The sequence below is a fragment of the Aspergillus japonicus genome (genome assembly GCF_003184785.1).
Source record: "Aspergillus japonicus CBS 114.51 unplaced genomic scaffold BO86scaffold_63, whole genome shotgun sequence".
Taxonomy (NCBI): Eukaryota; Fungi; Ascomycota; class Eurotiomycetes; order Eurotiales; family Aspergillaceae; genus Aspergillus; species Aspergillus japonicus.
Genome location: NW_020291700.1, coordinates 83,070 through 99,096, shown reverse-complemented (window position 1 = coordinate 99,096; position 16,027 = coordinate 83,070). Strand labels below are relative to the sequence as shown.

The window sequence follows — 16,027 nt, the reverse complement described above, 5'->3', positions numbered from 1 at the left end:
GCAGCGAAACTTTAAGGAAGAAGCGAAGGGGAGAAACTCCGAGGCGAGGCGAGGCGAGGCGAAGACAAAAACACCGAGCCGAGGGAGGCACGTGCCCTCCCCAAGCAATGAGGCTCCTCGTCTGCATCGGGCCTAGTTTCAACTTAGTACCAGCTATACTTCTGCATAATCTCTCAACCAGAAACATAAACTGCTTCATGATCCTTAGACTCAGGAGAACACTTGTCCAAGACTCTAGCGTCTAATTCCCCTTCACCGCTACCCGACCTAGCCGAATCCAAGTGTTAAGGAGCGAGGTCGGATCGGAGATGCTGCAAGTCCGAATCTACTGATTACAAACAAGAAACAAAGTGACTGATATAGAGTTTCAATTATCCAAATTAGCAGCATTCCAATCTAGGTACAAGCGGATCAAAAGCAAACAATGTAGTCAGGTTCGAAAACAATCGACAAACGAAGCCCCCAATCTATGCCCGGGATTAGAAAAACAAGGTACATGCAAGTCGTAATTCTCCGTAGCCGCCTCTCGTCGTAGGGGGTATCTATTTGGCAATCAATTCGCTCTTTTCCGCCAGCAGGGCGCCGAACTCCGCCAGGGACGGGGTTTGGAGGATGTCGAAGATAGACACCCTGGCCCTGAGGCTCGTAGCCAGGTAGTTGCGCAGGTCGACTGCGACCAGAGAGTCAACACCGTACTTGGACAGCGACAGACTCGGGTCGATGACTTCCTGCTCAATGTTGAAGATGGAGGCCGTCTTGCCGGCAACCACATCCACAATGAGCTTGACAGCGTCGGCCTTGGACACGGGGCCAGCAGCCAGGGCGCGGTTGAGGACGGAGAGGCTGTCGGCAGAGTCAGAGCCCTCGGCAGCGTCGGAGGAAGCTCCGCGCGGGGTAGACAGACGAAGGGTGCCAAAGCGGCGGTCGAGACGAGTCACAGAGTCTTCGGGAATAGCATCATCCCGGGCGAGACCCACGACGACCTGGCTGTCGGCGGGGCTGGTGGGGCGGGGCTCCCGAATGGACTTCTCGAGCAACTCAAGGACAAAGTCAACATCGGCGGAGACTGCACCCAAGTGCTCCACACGCTTGAGCACCTCCTGCTCACCCTCAGCTCCTTGCGAGGCCACCCAACCAGCACCCTTGATGGCACTCAGGTTGAGGGCAATAGCGGGCTCGCCCTGAAGGGTACGGTGACGTGCCAGAGCATCTTGGAAGGTGTTACCCGCAGTGTAGTTAGACTGGGAAGTGTGGCCAGCCACACCAGTGACCGAAGAGAGGAAGATGAAGAAGTCAAGGTTGGGCAAGTGGGTGTTAAGGTTGATGCTGCTGTCAACCTTGGCCCGGATACCCTTCTGCCATTGGTCATAGGTCATCCGCTCGAGCACAGTATCCTAGATAGTGTTAGCAAGTGATGAATCCAAGCATGATGAGGAGTTATGCTTACCTCGAGAGCCATGGCCGCGTTGATCACACCACGAACAGGGGGGAGAACATCAGCAGTGTCCTTCAGCAACTTCACCAAGGCTTGCTCATCAGAGACGTCGCAGGAGCGGATTTGAAGGTTGCAACCGTCAGCCTTGGCCGCGGCCTGCATGTCGGGCACCTCAGAGCTGGCCTCTGCCTTGCGGGAAACAACGAGCAAGTTCTTAGCTCCGTTCTCCATGAGCCAGGACACAATGGACCGACCAATACCACCCATACCACCAACAATCAGGTAGGTCGAGTCAGACTTGTCGAGGGAGACAGGGGTAACATCGGAAGCTTCTTGGACATCCAGATCAGGGTAGGCTCTGGAAATGTGGAGGGTCGAGTTCTTGACCGAGTACTCGCACTCGCGGTCGGCAGCAGTGAGGCTGGAATCGAAGCTCTGCTCGAAGACGTCCACAATGTGGCTAATCTTGTCGTTGGTCCAGGGGATCAGGTCAGTGGCGGCAGTGAAGTCAAGCTGGATCAGACGCTTGCCAGCATCTTCCTGGCGCACAGTACGGAGGAGACCCTGGGTCTGGCCGTAGACGGGGATTTCAGAGTCGATGGCACCACCAGCGCTCAGCCAAAGGAGGTTCTGGCTGTTGACCAGAAGCTTCTGCAGCTTGCCAAAGTCGGCCTCTCCAATGTGGTGGACGAAGGGCTTCTCCAATTCAGCAGTGAAAATGATGGCCTTGTCCTCGAATGCCTCGAGCTCATCCAATTTCTCAGTAATAGGAGTAACACCAGTGCGAGCCTGGATAGCAGTGCTGAGCTCCTCAACCCACTCAGCGGGAGGGGTGACAGTGGCAGGGTGGACAATGGAGATGGTGGCAGGGTAGGAGGACTTGGTGGACTTGGCAGTGGTCAAGATCAGGCTGAGAGTCTGAAGGCTGGGCTCTTCGGAATCGGCAACCTCGAGATCAACTCCCGAGAAGCCTGCATCGCGCAAAGTAGCATCCCAGGATTCGACCGACTTGGACTCCTTGAAGCTGGGCAGGGTAGCAAAGACGAGCTGCGAGTCGGCACGGTCCTTGGTGCTTTCGATGAGGATCAGCTTGCCACCAGGGGCCAGGAGCTTCTGAACGTTGGAGAGGGCGGTCTGCACGGACTCGGCGCCCTGGAAGGCTTGGGAGGCAATAATAAGATCATATCCACGCTCAAAGGACTGTTCGAGGGGGTTCTTCTCGATGTCGAGAGCCTTGAAGTCGATCAGGTCAGACCAAGAAGCAAGCTTCTGGCTAGCAGCCTGGAGAGAGTCGGACGAGGCAGCAGTGAAGGTGTAGTGACCCAGGAGAGACCGGGTACCATCAGAGGCGCGGGCAGCAAAGGCCTGCAGAACAGTCTCAGTAGCAGCAGCTCCCAGACCAGCTCCGAGACCCAAGACCTTAGCACCAGGGCGCTTCACAGCGAACAGCTCAATAATCTGAGCGAGTTGTGCGCCACTCCTCTCCTTCAACTTGGGGTAGTCAGCCAGGTATTCCTGTACCAGGTCACCTTCCTTTGCCAGGCTTTGAGGTGCAACCTCGCCACGGATGATGCTCGCAAGCTGCTGTCCAATACGGACAGTGAGAGAAGCAGAAGCGTTCTTGCTGGCGATCAGCTCATCCACAAGCATCTGCTTCATACCCTTGCTGGTGCGTGCCCAGGTCTTGCTGCGAGGGGCGAGCTTTCCAGTCTCTCCGAGCTTGACAACCTCCTTCAGCCACTCGTAGAGACGCTGGATGTGGGCCTCCCACTTCTCCGAAGTCTTGTTGTAGCCGGTCTTCTCTATCTCGCGAACGGCATCGGCAATATGGAGGTAGGTGGCACGCAGCAGCTTGTTCTCGAACTCCGCCTGCTGGTCAGTGGGCGTGATGCGAAGAGAGTCCGCGAAAGCAGCAGCCGGCTTGGAGGTGAAAATGTCGAGCTCCCACTGCAGCTTGGAAGTCATCGGAAGGTTGGCATCGGGGTTTTCAGCGCCACGAGGAACAGCCTGGGCAAAGAACTCGTCCAGCTCGAAGACTGGCAGCGAGCGCTCATCATCCTGGTTGATGACGGCAATGTTGGAGCTGAATCCTCGGCTGTCCGCGCTCAGGTTCTCAGTGAACGCCTGGAGCTTCTCGCCGCTGTGGCGGTTGAGACCGCTGCGGATAGTCAACTTGCGCATTGACCGAGGAACGACCATGGAGGACTGCAGAAGCTTCTTGGGCAGGTTGGTGTACGCAGCCACCACGATGGCGTCAAGAGTGGTGGGGTGGATGACATAGTCATGCGCCTCGGAGACAACAGTGGGGATGGTGAGGTCAGTGATGGCCTTCTTTCTAACGGTCTGGATATCTCCAAGGTTGCGGAAGGATGAGCCGTGGTAAATACCAGACTGGCGCAGGCTAGCGAACAGAGCATCCTCGCTAACCTGAGTGGGCTTGACACCGGGGTGGAAGAAAGACTCGGAGTGAAGAGCGGCTTCTTGCGAAGCCTCCTTCGCGCTTTCATCCTTCTCGGCCTTGACGGAGCCCTTGCAGTTCACGATCCAGGTGCCGGCAGCAGTCAGGGAAGAGAGGAGGAATTCGTACCAGCCAGCCTCGTTGTCGGAGGGACGAAGCTGAAGCTGAGTTTCGACACCCGCAGAGGAGTCCGAGATAGCGAGAGCGTTGGTGATCTCAATGTCACGCAGCTGGAAAGCAGTGATGGTGTCCGCGGGTCCATCAAGAAGACGCGTAGCCTCGATCGCCATGGCAATGTAGCCTGCACCAGGAAGAACGACAGAGCCGTCAATCTGGTGGTCAATGAGCCAAGAGACGTCAGAGAGACGCAGGAAGTTGCGCCAGGTTGGAGTCAGGCCGTTATCACCAGGAAGCAGACTGCCAAGCAGCTCGTGGGGAGCGAATCTCTTGTGTCGGATCTCCTTGTTCACGCGAGGCTCGGTCCAGTAGCGGGTCGAGTGGTTCCAGGCGTAAGTGGGCAAGTCGTGGACAAAGTGGTGCTTCTCACCAAGAGGGGAATTGACCGCCTCAATGTCAATAGGGTATCCCTTGCTCAGAAGCTCGCAGGCAACGTTCTGCATGGTCTCAACAGCATTGATGCCTCTCTGCAAGCAGGAAACGTAGGGGATCTCCTCGCGGGGCTTGAGGATTTGGCGGATGGGACCAGCAAGAGTGCCGTGGGCACCAAGCTCAACAATCATATCGACCTGGCGCTTTCCATCCTCGTTGAAGCACATGGCGTCGAAGGACTGACTGAAGAGGACCGCGTTGGTTAGGTTGTCGGCCCAGTGCTTGGGACCCAGAGTCTCGGCGGAGGTGACGACCTTTCCAGTGACTGGGGATGCGAAGCGAACCTTGTTGACCCAGTCACCGTCCTTGGGCTGAGCGGCAAGCAGCTTGGTAAGGCTGTCAGTGTAGTCCTGCGCGAAGCAAAGCATGTGGTGCGAGTGGTACGCAAGCGGAACCTTGAGTCTTCTCGCGAAGATACCATCGGCTTGCAGACGAGCTTCCACCTGTTCGAGGGCGGGAAGGTCTCCAGAGAGGGTGACACTGCCGGGAGAGTTGACACAAGCAACGACGACACGGCCGTTGTCGGTGTCGGCGATGTACTTAGCGGCTTCTTCCTGACCCAGACCAGCGGCCATCATACCACCAGAAAGAGACTTGAGAGCTTCGTTGCGGAGAGCAAGCTCACCACGGTAGAAAGCAGCAGCAAGAGCCTCCGAGAATGTCAGAGCACCGACCGCATAGGCACCTGCAATTTCACCACTGGAGTGGCTGGTGATGGCAGATGGCTCAACACCCCAAGATCTGAGGAGATCAATCAAACACAACTGGAGACCGACCGTGATCGGCTGGCTCAGGTTGACCTCAGAGACGCGGGTGGTCTTTGCGTCGCGCAGAAGTTCTTCGTACAGAGACCAGGTCGCACCATGGCCCTTGAGGATCTTGTCAGCCTTGTGAACACTTTCAGCAAAGACGGGGTAAGCTCCAATCAGCTCACGGCCCATAGCGTGCCATTGAGCACCCTGACCGTTGAAGACAAATCCGAGACGGGGCTTCTTGGTGGCATGAGACATCTTGATGGTGGGTTCCTTCAAGCGTTCAGCCAGTTCAGTGACGGAACTAGCGCTCACAGCCGACATCCAGGGGAGTCTTGACCGGCGCTCGGCCAGAGTGTAAGCCAAATCTCCGAGAGCACTATCATCAAGATGCTCAGGGGCCCACTCGGCGAGGTTTGCGAGCATGGCCTTCAGGGCAACCTTATCCTTTGCACTGACGATGTGGACGCGCGCTCTGGGGGCCTCCTCGATCTGGCGGCCACTGACATCAAGGAACTGCTCAGGAGCTCCGTCGAGAATGACGTGGGCGTTGGTACCACCATATCCGAAGTTGTTGATCGAGGCACGCAGAGCCTTGTTCTGGGGCCAAGGGGTCAGCGAGGTGGGGACCGTGAGGTTCCACTCCTGCTGGCGAATCTTAGGGTTGGGTGTCTCGTAATTGATGTTCCGTGGGATCTGCTTGTGCTTCATGGCCCAGATGGTCTTGATAACAGCTGCAAGACCACTGACAGGCTCGGTGTGACCAATGTTCGTCTTTACAGAGCCGATGTAGACAGGGTCGTTAGGCTGGCGGCTCTTTCCGAAGGTCTGAGCCAGGGCAGTTGCCTCAGCAAGATCACCGGTAGGAGTACCCGTCATGTGGGCCTCAACGTAGCCAGTGTCGGCGATGTCAAGGCCAGCCTTGCGGTAGCACTGTTGAATAAGCTTGACCTGCGAGTCGATGGAAGGAGATGTGATGGTCTGGGTCTTTCCGTCCTGGTTCAATCCGGTCTCTCTGATGACAGCGTGAACGCGGTCGCCATCCCGGATAGCGGCGTCGAGAGACTTCAGCACAAGGGTGGCAACACCCTCTCCTCTTCCGTAGCCCTGTGCGCGAGCATCCCAGGCATAACACTTGCCCTCTTCGCCGACCATGCTGTTATTCTGTTAGTACTCTATGCGAGAAAAATGAAGCGGAGAGTGTCATACCTCAACATGGACATGGCGATGTACAAGTCGGGGTTCAAGATGGTGGTACTGGCTCCAACGATGGACAGCTCGGACTCTCCAGACTGGATGCTACGGCAACCCTGGTGCAGAGCGACAAGACCAGCCGAGCAACCAGTGTCAATGGACATACTGGGACCCTGAAGATCGTAGAAGTGGGAGACACGGTTGGAAAGCATGGCAGTACCATTGCCCGTGAGGAAAGGAGCGGGCATGGCTTCGGGATCACGGCTGTGCAGATCGTGGTAATCTTTGCCGTAGCAGCCCGTGTACATGGATGTGTCAGTACCCGCAATCTTCTCCATGGGGATACCAGCATCCTCCATGGCTTCGTAGACAGACTCCAGCAACAGACGAAGCTGGGGGTCCATGGCACTAGCCACATCAGCGGGCAGGTTGAAGAAACCGGCATCAAAAAGGGCGACATCCTCGTCCATGAAGTGTCCACCAATGGCGTGGTTCTATCTCGGATGGTTAGCGCTGAATGCTTTTCTTCATGTGGACTGTGTTTCAAGGGTTACTCACGCGTCCGGCCCTGTCCTTGTCCGGGTGGTAGAAAGAGTTCACGTCGAAGCGGTCCTCAGGGATGCGCGACCAGGCACCTTCACCAGCGGCCAGCATCTTCCACAAGTTCTCCGGGGTGCTGGCCGACCCAGCGAACTTGCCACTGACACCAACGATGGCAATGGGCTCGGAGGGGCGGGCACCTGCATTGACAGCAGCACTTCCGTTGGGAGCATGGCTAGCAGAAGCAGGGATGGAATCGAAGGTTCCGTTGGCCGACGAGTTGATAGTCATTTTGATTGGTGGTTGATGATTGTCGGGACTAATCTGCTGAAAATTGATTGTCTTGAGATGCTCTCTTCGGAGAGTGCAAGGCGGAAATGATTAGAGTATTAGAATTAGAATGCGATGATGATCGATGATGTTTTTCATGGTAGATGGGCCAACTGCAATGGCATCTTTATAACCTGGAATTGTTGCAGGTTTCTCGAGGCTGACGGGATTCGCGGCTCCCAAGAGGCCCCGACAGAACGGCATCGTGTGTGCGAGTCGGAGTTGAGTTGAGTCGAGTCAAACCCAGGCTGAGTTGACTGACCATAGTGGATGATGGCTTGATGGTGGAAGGATGAATGGCAAAGGTGCAGAAGGAAGGATTCAGATCCTTCGTGTCTTTCGTGTCAGACTATTCCACCGTGACGGACCGATAAGGAAGAACCCCGCCCCCTTCCGCTCCTCTGCGCGGACTTCGGGGTTGATATGATAAGGAATTTCAACCCCGCTCGGAGGAGTCTGACCAAATCCTGAGTCCGACACAGGATCTAGCCCTGAACGTGGGGTGGAGGTGGCGAAGGGACAATGGGGATTGACAGAGGTTGATTTGTTGAAGAGTCAAAGTGAAACAAAGCCGGTGTTGTTGAAGAGTTGGACAATGCAGAGCCCCCGAGCCCCGTCTTTCCCTCTTTCGGCAGCCAAAAGTACAGTATGTGGTCACGTGATGCAGCCTGCAGCCTGCACAATCCTTAGTGAAATTGACTACCTGAAGAACTTTACTGCATAGCTGAGTATACAGAAACGGCTTAGTGTGATAGCTACGTAAGGGTTTGTGATGACTGAAAATAGTACCTATGCAGCATACACCACTGTTTCTTGAATTCCGGTCGCTAGAACCCGTACTTGCAAATTCACAGAGCATTGTTAGAATAGATTGAGCTACTGAGTTGGATCCTACATATCTATCAGCTTCATAATCAAACTAGAGACATCTTTGTTTATTTGTGAGCAGATACCTCCAAGTTACAAGGGTCGACATGTGCTCAGTATGTATATATATATATTTGTCAGAACAGTGGTTAAACTACAAGTATATTCTGGTGCAGGGCTGAAGTAAGTTACACTCCACCAAGCCAACGACACCATGTTTTATCTATTTACAGCCGACAATCTTCATCGCTCATCTGAGCACTCGAGCCAGCAGGAATTAGAATATAATCATGAATAGTTGACAACAGCCTGTTTCGACTCAGAAGCTAGAGTGTATACCCTCCCTGGCCAGCTGAGTTACCACCCAGCTAACTAACTCCAGATTCACTAAAAGCCCAACCAATAGACAGTTCCATATGAGAACCCCATTCATGAAGGCTCTCTCTTAATATTTCAAGATGGTTATACAGATCAAATCTCATATTTTTGCGCCTTCAATCATCAGTGAACTTCTTCGTGAGGTATATGTCAGTCTACCAGGAAGGGTACAGTACAAGAGAAGAATAGCGGTGCTTAGATTCTCGAAGCTACAAAATCGAACCAGATCATGATTCTCAGAGAATAAGAATTGAATTGTTACAGAAACATCTAATCTTCTTGAGTGAGGAACATAAACGACATAGGAGAGATCATTAGGCCCGGGGTAAAAAAGGTAAGCAGCAGGGGGCAAGTCCAAGACAAAAAGTGAAAACAGATCATCATCGCAAACAATGAAGACATAAAGCAAGTAAGCCCAAATTTGTCAGAGATAAACAAGAATCAAAGATCAGAACAGGAGTAAGAATCGAATAAAAACCATCGCCAATCAGTGTGTATCGCAAATAATCTATAGCAGGGCAAAATTTCTTTCAGAAGGCTGTGAGTCGGAAAAAGAAAAGTCTATAAGCCTTCCTTCCATGGTTAGTAGTATACTTCTCCTTTGTGAGCTCCATCGTGGAGATATGAAGCTTCGATTTTAAGCCGTGATCTCAGTCGCAGTGATCGTGACCTGAGCGTTCTCGCTCTTGACCTTGATCGGGGCCTGCTGGTGGTGGACCGGGGCGGCGATGTGGGCGGCGTTGGTGCTGCTGGCGGAGACGGTCTTGTTGGGCTCGTCGGCCCACCAGACGTCGATGTTCTTGCGGTACCACTCGACGGTGGCACGGAGGCCATCCTCGAAGTGGGTGTTCTGGCGCCAGCCGAGGCTCTCGAGCTTGGAGCCGTCGACGCGGTAGTCGAGATCGTTGTGGGGACGGTCGGGGATCCAGACCAGGCGCTCCTTGAAGTCGGAGCGGGGGTCGAAGCCGAACAGCTCGAGCATGCGGATGGCAACCTCGAGGTTGGTCACACCGAAGGCAGAGCCGATGTTGTAGGCCTCGCCGTCGACACCCTTGTGGAGGATGGTGTCGAACCCGTCGGCGGCGTCGGCGCCGTACAGGTAGCGGCGCTTGTGGAGACCGTTGCCCTGGAGGGTGAGGGGCTGGTTCTTGGAGAGAAGCTTGAAGAAGCGGGGGATGATCTCTGCAAGTGGGGGGTTAGCTATTTGATTGGGGTTAAAGATTTAGTACTAACGGGGCTACTGACTCTCGGGGTACTGGCAGGGTCCGTAGACGTTGTTGCTGCGGACGATGACCATGGGAATGCCGAAGGACTTAGCGTAAGCGTGGACGTACATCTCGGCAGCGGCCTTGGATGCAGAGTAGGGGTTGGTGGGCAGGAACTGGGTGGTCTCGTCGACAAAGTCGTCGGTGGTCTCGCCGTAGACCTCGTCCGTGCTGACGTGGACGAAGCGAGCGACGCGGCCGTGCTCGCGGACACAGTCCAGGAGAGTCTGAGTGCCAACCACGTTGTTGACAGTGAAGCTGGTAGGGTCGAGGAAGGAGTTCTGCACGTGGGAGTTGGCGGCAAAGTGCATCACACAGTCGATGTTGTACTTGGACAGGGTCTCGGCCACGATCTCACGGTCGGTCAAGTTGCCCTTGACGAAGTGGAAGTTGGGGAAGGACTCCAGGCAGTCAATGTTGGCCATCGAGGAGACATAGTCCAGACGGTCGAAGCAGATGATGTTGTACTCAGGGTACTGGACGGTCATGTGACGAGTGACCCAGCTGCCGATGAAGCCGGCACCACCGGTGATCAGGATATTGTTGATGTCGCGGCGAGGGGCGAACCGGGTAGTACCGACGAGCCGCTGGCTCTCCTCGTGGGTGGAGGGCTCGAAAGAAGTGGCAATAGCCTGCTTGACCAGCTCAACGGTCTCCGGGGGAGGGCTCTCGGGAGGGGTGAGCTGAGCGACCTTAAGAGACAATCCCTTGGCCTGCATTTTGATTGATGTGTGAAGTAAAGTGAAGGTGGAAGTTGAAGTATTGCAATAAGAGAACGGGAACGAAGGCTGAATTTGAAGTGAAAGCTGAAGAAGAAGGCGAATTGTTTTTCTGAGACTGAGGCTTTGTTGTTTGCCTTAGCTTGTTTTGCTGGATGATGATGAAGAAAAAGACCAGGGTAGGGGCCGAATCCAGGTCGTTTTTATAACCAACAATGGCTTCATCTTTGATGCGGTCCTTTCAAGCAGCGGGAATAAGAGTGGGCTGAGTATGCTTCCAGCCTCAGGAAGGGATTCCTGTCGACTCTGCATGACTCTGAGTAGAAATGGAGGTGAATCTTCAGCGAATACCCCGCGGATAGACTAGGGCTCACGCTTAGGGCGACGCCACGTGCTGAGGGGCTCTTCTTGGTCTGGGCTGGGCTGGTCTGACACCGTTTTCTCCTGCGAGTACGTCAGAGTCAATTCCTTGGAATCTGAACTTCACTTCACTTCAATTCATCCATCTGGCTCTCATCTCAACCAGAGAAAAGAAACCCCAGTCAAACCTGCCATCCGCAGTCATCTCTACTCTGTTCGACCAATCTAGCGGCGGTTACTCGTGCCCACCGGAGTCAACACAGATTCAGATTACGCAAGCTACCAAGCAAGGCTAGCCTTTTCCTCCTCCGTCGCCAAGTGGCAAAGATGCCCTCGCATTGCCATTGCTACTGAATATAAGAGTCTCCGATCAGCTCGCACTCTTCAACAATCATCCATCCACAGCAGATCAACTCATTCCAACCCATCCCACAGTCACAGCCCTCATTCTATCATCAACCCTCCGATCGATCAATCGCTTTCCCCCCCAGCCTCATTCAAATCAATCCTCAACCTCCTCCACCTCAAAAACAAGCCCAATTCCAATCATCATGGCTATTGCTATTGACCAGCCCCATGTCTTCCTGATCTTCGGTAATATACCTCTGCGAACGTTCCCCCTCTCCCAGTGTTGTACAATTTTACTTCAGCAAAGATCACCGGCTTACTTGTCCCTCAAACACAGGCACCGGCTGGATCGCCACGCAAATCAAGGAGCTCCTAGAGAAGCAAGGCGTGAAAGTGGTTTCCTCTGATGCTCGAATTGAAAGTCGCGAGCAAGTTTTAACGTGCGCAAGAAGCCCCTTCCCCTTCCCCCTTTCCCCATTTCTCCAAAGCCATCCCATTCTCGCCGCGGGACCACCATCAGAAGCAACCAAAAGAGAGAAGGACAACAGCATCAAAGCAACCAAAAGAAACCAAGAAAGATTCCAACAGAATGCTAACCTCTCGAGCCCCCCCAAAACAGTGCGCTCGCCATCCACAGGCCCACGCGGGTGATCAACTGCGCGGGCCTGCGCGGGCTCCCCAACGCCGACTGGTGTGAGGACCACAAGATCGAGACGGTGCGATCCAATATCCTAGGTGTGCTCAACGTAGTCGACTGCTGCTTCCAATTAGGTATCCATGTTACTCAGCTAGGATCTGCTTGCATCTATGACACCGACCCGACCCGCGCCCCGGACGCCAACTTCACCGAGGAGGATGATCCCAACTACGCCGGGTCGTGGTACTCGTGCTCGCGGTTGTTGAGCGAGAATGTGGGTCACGCTGCAGGACAAAAAAGAGAGATGAAGAGGATGCCACTGACCAGAATTCCGAATCCAGAGCATCAAGCACTACCCCAACCTCCTCCTCTTGAGAATCCGCGCCCCGATCGCGGCCGACTTCAACCCCAACAACTTGACCACCAAGCTGATCAGCTATAAGAAGCTGGTGAACTTGCCGGCGGTATGCTTGGAATTCGACAATCCGAGAGGAAAAAAGACTCGTAGACTGACGCACACAAAAAACAGTCCGGAACCATTCTTCCCAACCTTCTGCCCGGCGCGATTCTCCTTTCTCAGGCCGGTGACACTGGCATCTACAACCTGGTGCGTGGCGCTCTCTCTTCCTCCTCTCGCCTTGGTCAACACTCCCGTACTAACATGTCACCAGATCTCCCCCTCGCCATTCACCAACAACCAGATCATGACGCTCATGAAGAAGTACATCGAGCCCTCCCTGAACTGGGAGAACTTCGAGCTGGATGACATGCACAAGGTGCTCAAGGCGCCGCGGTGCCACCCGGTCTTCGACTCGAGCAAGTTGATCAACCGACTGCGGGAGCTCGGCCACGAAGTCAAGGACACCCCGGAGGCCCTGGAGGAGCTGTTTATCGAGATGGCGGACAAGGGATACGGCCCAGGCGGCAAGTTGTCGCGAACCAAGCTTGCTGTTTAAAGCGGGATGAGCAACCAAACAACAACAACATGACGACTCCATCTTCTTCTTTTGTTTTTACTGTGGCATTCGGTGTTCTGTTTTCATTCCTTGTCGCTTGGGCCTATAGACTGTTTGACTTTGACTTTTGAAGTTTGATTCTCTGATTCCGATTCTGCGGCTGTGTCATCTTTGTTTCTTGGCCGTTCATCTTCGCCATGCGAGTCGTTTTAATCAAGATTGAGACTTTCATGCAGACACAAGTTATTGATCGCTCTTGCACTTCATGCTGCCTTGGGGAGAAAAAATTCATCAAAGATTTTGCACATCAAATCACTTCGTTCTTCTTCTCAGGGTATATGCAGAAAAAATGCAATCAAAACATCTTATCAGACGTGGGGTCGCGAAGAGGACAGGACCTCCCATGATAACTGGATCAGTAACCGTACGATGTATACAGTATACAGGCAACCGGGCCTAATGTCCCACCCGTCGGGTCCCAAACAAGCATAGACTCAACCCGAACCTGACTCTGACTCCGCGTAAGACCACTTTTCTTTCGACTTTGATTCGACCAGACCAGAAAGTTACTGCAGCAACGGGGAACTAAACCGGTGCGTACTGGTTGCAATGGGCGTTGGTTTGCCTCCAAGTCCCCGTCTTCCGATAAACCGGCCCGCCGGTGCGGGCCGTACTGGTCACGTAGCGCGTATCCGTACCAAGATCCCACACCAGCCGCCGCCCCTGCGCGCATTGCAGCAATGTACGCTTCCTGTAAATTACCGGTAATCGGGGAGCTCTTGTCGCCAAAATAAATCCTTCGGAATGAAAGGAGCTCTCGCTCGTATTCCTTCGCTTAATTTTCAGCTCTTGCCCATTTTCGGCTAGAATGGGGAGGCTGACGGTCGGGATTCCCATCAAGCCCGCGGCCTGCAGAATCCGGGCTGCTGATCAGACCAGTCGCCAGATCTTGAATAGCGCAACATGCTTCAAGCCAGAGGAACAGTAGCCGCGCGGACACTCGCTTTCCTGGTCTGAACTGGAGTATCGTATATGCAATCGTTGACAGACAACCACAGAGCCCTAGCGGAGCAGTAGCTTGGAACCACATCACTCATCATTTTGGGCAACTGCAGATCTCTAAGAAAAAATGCTCCACACATCCGTGGAAGCCATGTTGATACCTTCCGTGAACAGGTCCGCCCACGGCAGATCCACCCGAACGTCGGGGAAATGCGGTGTCATAGTGTGCGACTGCGCCTCATCCGTTTGTGCAGGTGTATGCGTTTGGAGCCCAAACCATGATTGGAACTCCGTATCGACTTCTGCGTCCGTGCGACCGGTATCGTCATAGAGCGTCAATATGGAGTTCCCGAGTCGCTCGACGATCTGCGAGCACTTCTCACCCACCTCGCGACCATTGCAGATCCCACGAAAGAGAGTGAGAAAAGTCTGGATGTTGGTCTGCACGACTGGCTTGGTCAGCTCCTGCCGCAACGATGCAGAAGCTCGAAGCGAGTACAGCATAGTCACCGCGGCCATCAAAAGCGAATGGATCGCGACAAAGGTGTACTTGATACGGTTCCGCGCATACAGCGAGCTGTACGAACTAATGAGTCCGATCGCAGACTCGAGACAAATGCGTAGGTCGTCCGGCAAAGGGATTGGAATTGCCCGAGAAGGACGATAGAGGGAGAGCATCGCGTGATGGAAAGCGATCTGGAACCATTCGGTCGACTGAAAGGTTGACAGGCTGTGGACATATCGGGGAGCAGTGATTAACCACTGGTTTAGTTCAAAGTTGTACCGATTGCGTAATTGGTCCAGATCCAATCGGTTCGCCCCCACGCCGCCTCTGGGGTGGAATTGTTTGTAGACCCCGGCATTAATCTGGCGAAGTGCAATGATATGATTGAAGGTGGACATGTCAGTCACGCTCGGAATTGTGAGCTCGTCAATCCCAGCCATCTGATCACGCAGTTGTTGATCTGTTCGTTGGAGTGGAAGAGCAATCGTGATATCAGAGTCTTCGATCATCAAGGGACGACCCATGTTGATGGCCATACTGCATTGCATCACGTAGGCGCACCAGAAGATCCGCTTCATCATCTCCGCTTGCAGCACATCCTGTCCCATGAGACTCTCCTTGCGATGTAGATCTATTCCGATAGCCAAATGCAGCGCCATGCCTGTGGTATACCACATATTGACCGACTGCGGCTCATTGTGCCCGTACATTGAGAGCAGCAGCAGGCATTGGATATACTCAAGATCGCCAGCCTTCGCAATCAGCTCCAGATCCTTGACAGCATCCTTGAAGAACTTTCGATGCATGTCATCATTGCTCAATTGGCAAGACCGCTCCGTGGCGGCAATTGCACACACAATCTTGACGAAAAACCGCGAGATCGAACGAGCCTCGGGGTGTGCCAGAAACGGGTTGAGGTGCTGCTCCCAAAACGTCGGCCGATGGAGGACAGGCAGGTACGGCCACCGCCGATCGAAGAAGGTCTCAGCAAGGCTGGCATACGTCTCGTGGCTGATCTCGACCGCGCTGTTCAGGGGCACTTCGACACTCGTGTCGTCACCCCATAATTCCCAGGCGCCACTCAACGTGCTGCGATTCACCTTCTGCATACCAGGTCGATTGGCAAAAGTCGGACGCAGGATACGTTCACAGTACTGAAAGGCCAAATCCGTCGTGCCGTCTAGGGGGATGTGCTGTGGCTGAGGCCTTGAACCGGCGGCGGTGCTATGCCCTGCGTCCTTCGCCACGGACAGCATCGGCGTCCGGGGCTCATGAGCGGACGGTCCAGGGGACTGAAAAGCTTCCATGATTTGCACCTGGAGCCGCTGGTTCTCTTGCAGAAGGTCACTGCACCGTTGCTCCGCGGTCGCCAGGCGCGCTCGTAGGTCGTCACATTCACATTGCGCGTCACCAGGGCGAACCACAAGCCGGTCCGACATCACACAGGACGTTCCAGCAGCAGCACATGGACCGCATGTCGGCAGCCTTCCGTCACACTATCATGCCAGTCAGTGGGTCGATCTCAGAGGCCAGGCGCACGACTAACTTTTTGCTTCCGCCTGCGGCATCGCTGGCAGGCGGCCGCGCTGCGGGTAAGACCACGACGGTGGCGACGCGGAACAGAGCTTGGAGAATCCTCGGTCATGTTCACAAATTTGGCATTGCATTCTTG

At 54.3% G+C, this 16,027-nt stretch overlaps 4 protein-coding genes across 4 annotated transcripts; 1 reads left to right on the top strand and 3 right to left on the bottom strand.

The window, feature by feature from the left end:
* Positions 1 to 351: 351 nt before the first annotated feature.
* On the bottom strand, positions 352 to 7,459 carry BO86DRAFT_198875 (type I polyketide synthase). The gene is made up of 4 exons (XM_025666733.1): positions 7,007 to 7,459; positions 6,464 to 6,942; positions 1,448 to 6,410; positions 352 to 1,394 (listed from the first exon to the last, which is right to left on the bottom strand). The coding sequence occupies exons 1-4, from the start codon at positions 7,277 to 7,279 to the stop codon at positions 543 to 545; spliced, it is 6,567 nt and encodes a 2,188-aa protein (XP_025523935.1). The 5' UTR covers positions 7,280 to 7,459; the 3' UTR covers positions 352 to 542.
* A 1,493-nt stretch (positions 7,460 to 8,952) lies between these two features.
* Positions 8,953 to 10,547, bottom strand: BO86DRAFT_450592 (dTDP-glucose 4,6-dehydratase; the record flags this gene model as incomplete). Its single annotated transcript, XM_025676805.1, has 3 exons — positions 8,953 to 9,745; positions 9,809 to 10,439; positions 10,470 to 10,547. 3 exons carry the CDS (start codon positions 10,545 to 10,547, stop codon positions 9,201 to 9,203), a joined length of 1,254 nt encoding a protein of 417 aa, XP_025523934.1. The 3' UTR covers positions 8,953 to 9,200.
* Positions 10,548 to 11,007: 460 nt separating this feature from the next.
* Positions 11,008 to 13,195, top strand: BO86DRAFT_392113 (epimerase/hydratase). Its single transcript, XM_025672740.1, has 6 exons — positions 11,008 to 11,501; positions 11,593 to 11,695; positions 11,875 to 12,166; positions 12,234 to 12,356; positions 12,422 to 12,499; positions 12,564 to 13,195. The coding sequence occupies exons 1-6, from the start codon at positions 11,459 to 11,461 to the stop codon at positions 12,846 to 12,848; spliced, it is 924 nt and encodes a 307-aa protein (XP_025523933.1). The 5' UTR covers positions 11,008 to 11,458; the 3' UTR covers positions 12,849 to 13,195.
* Positions 13,196 to 13,967: 772 nt separating this feature from the next.
* BO86DRAFT_403133 (uncharacterized protein) lies at positions 13,968 to 16,000 on the bottom strand (the record flags this gene model as incomplete). Its single annotated transcript, XM_025673915.1, has 2 exons — positions 13,968 to 15,851; positions 15,902 to 16,000. The coding sequence occupies 2 exons, from the start codon at positions 15,998 to 16,000 to the stop codon at positions 13,968 to 13,970; spliced, it is 1,983 nt and encodes a 660-aa protein (XP_025523932.1).
* Between the last annotated feature and the right edge of the window lie 27 nt (positions 16,001 to 16,027).

Bases quoted from the DNA above. Each gene is read 5' to 3' on its own strand.
- BO86DRAFT_392113 (XM_025672740.1), top strand. From the start codon at position 11,459: ATGGCTATTGCTATTGACCAGCCCCATGTCTTCCTGATCTTCG. The intron at 11,696-11,874 runs GTGCGCAAGAAG...CCCCCAAAACAG, and splicing joins AGTCGCGAGCAAGTTTTAAC to TGCGCTCGCCATCCACAGGC. The intron at 12,357-12,421 runs GTATGCTTGGAA...CACAAAAAACAG, and splicing joins AGCTGGTGAACTTGCCGGCG to TCCGGAACCATTCTTCCCAA.
- BO86DRAFT_198875 (XM_025666733.1), bottom strand. From the start codon at position 7,279: ATGACTATCAACTCGTCGGCCAACGGAACCTTCGATTCCATCCCTGCT. The intron at 6,411-6,463 runs GTATGACACTCT...ACAGAATAACAG, and splicing joins ATCGCCATGTCCATGTTGAG to CATGGTCGGCGAAGAGGGCA. The intron at 1,395-1,447 runs GTAAGCATAACT...AACACTATCTAG, and splicing joins ACGCGGCCATGGCTCTCGAG to GATACTGTGCTCGAGCGGAT.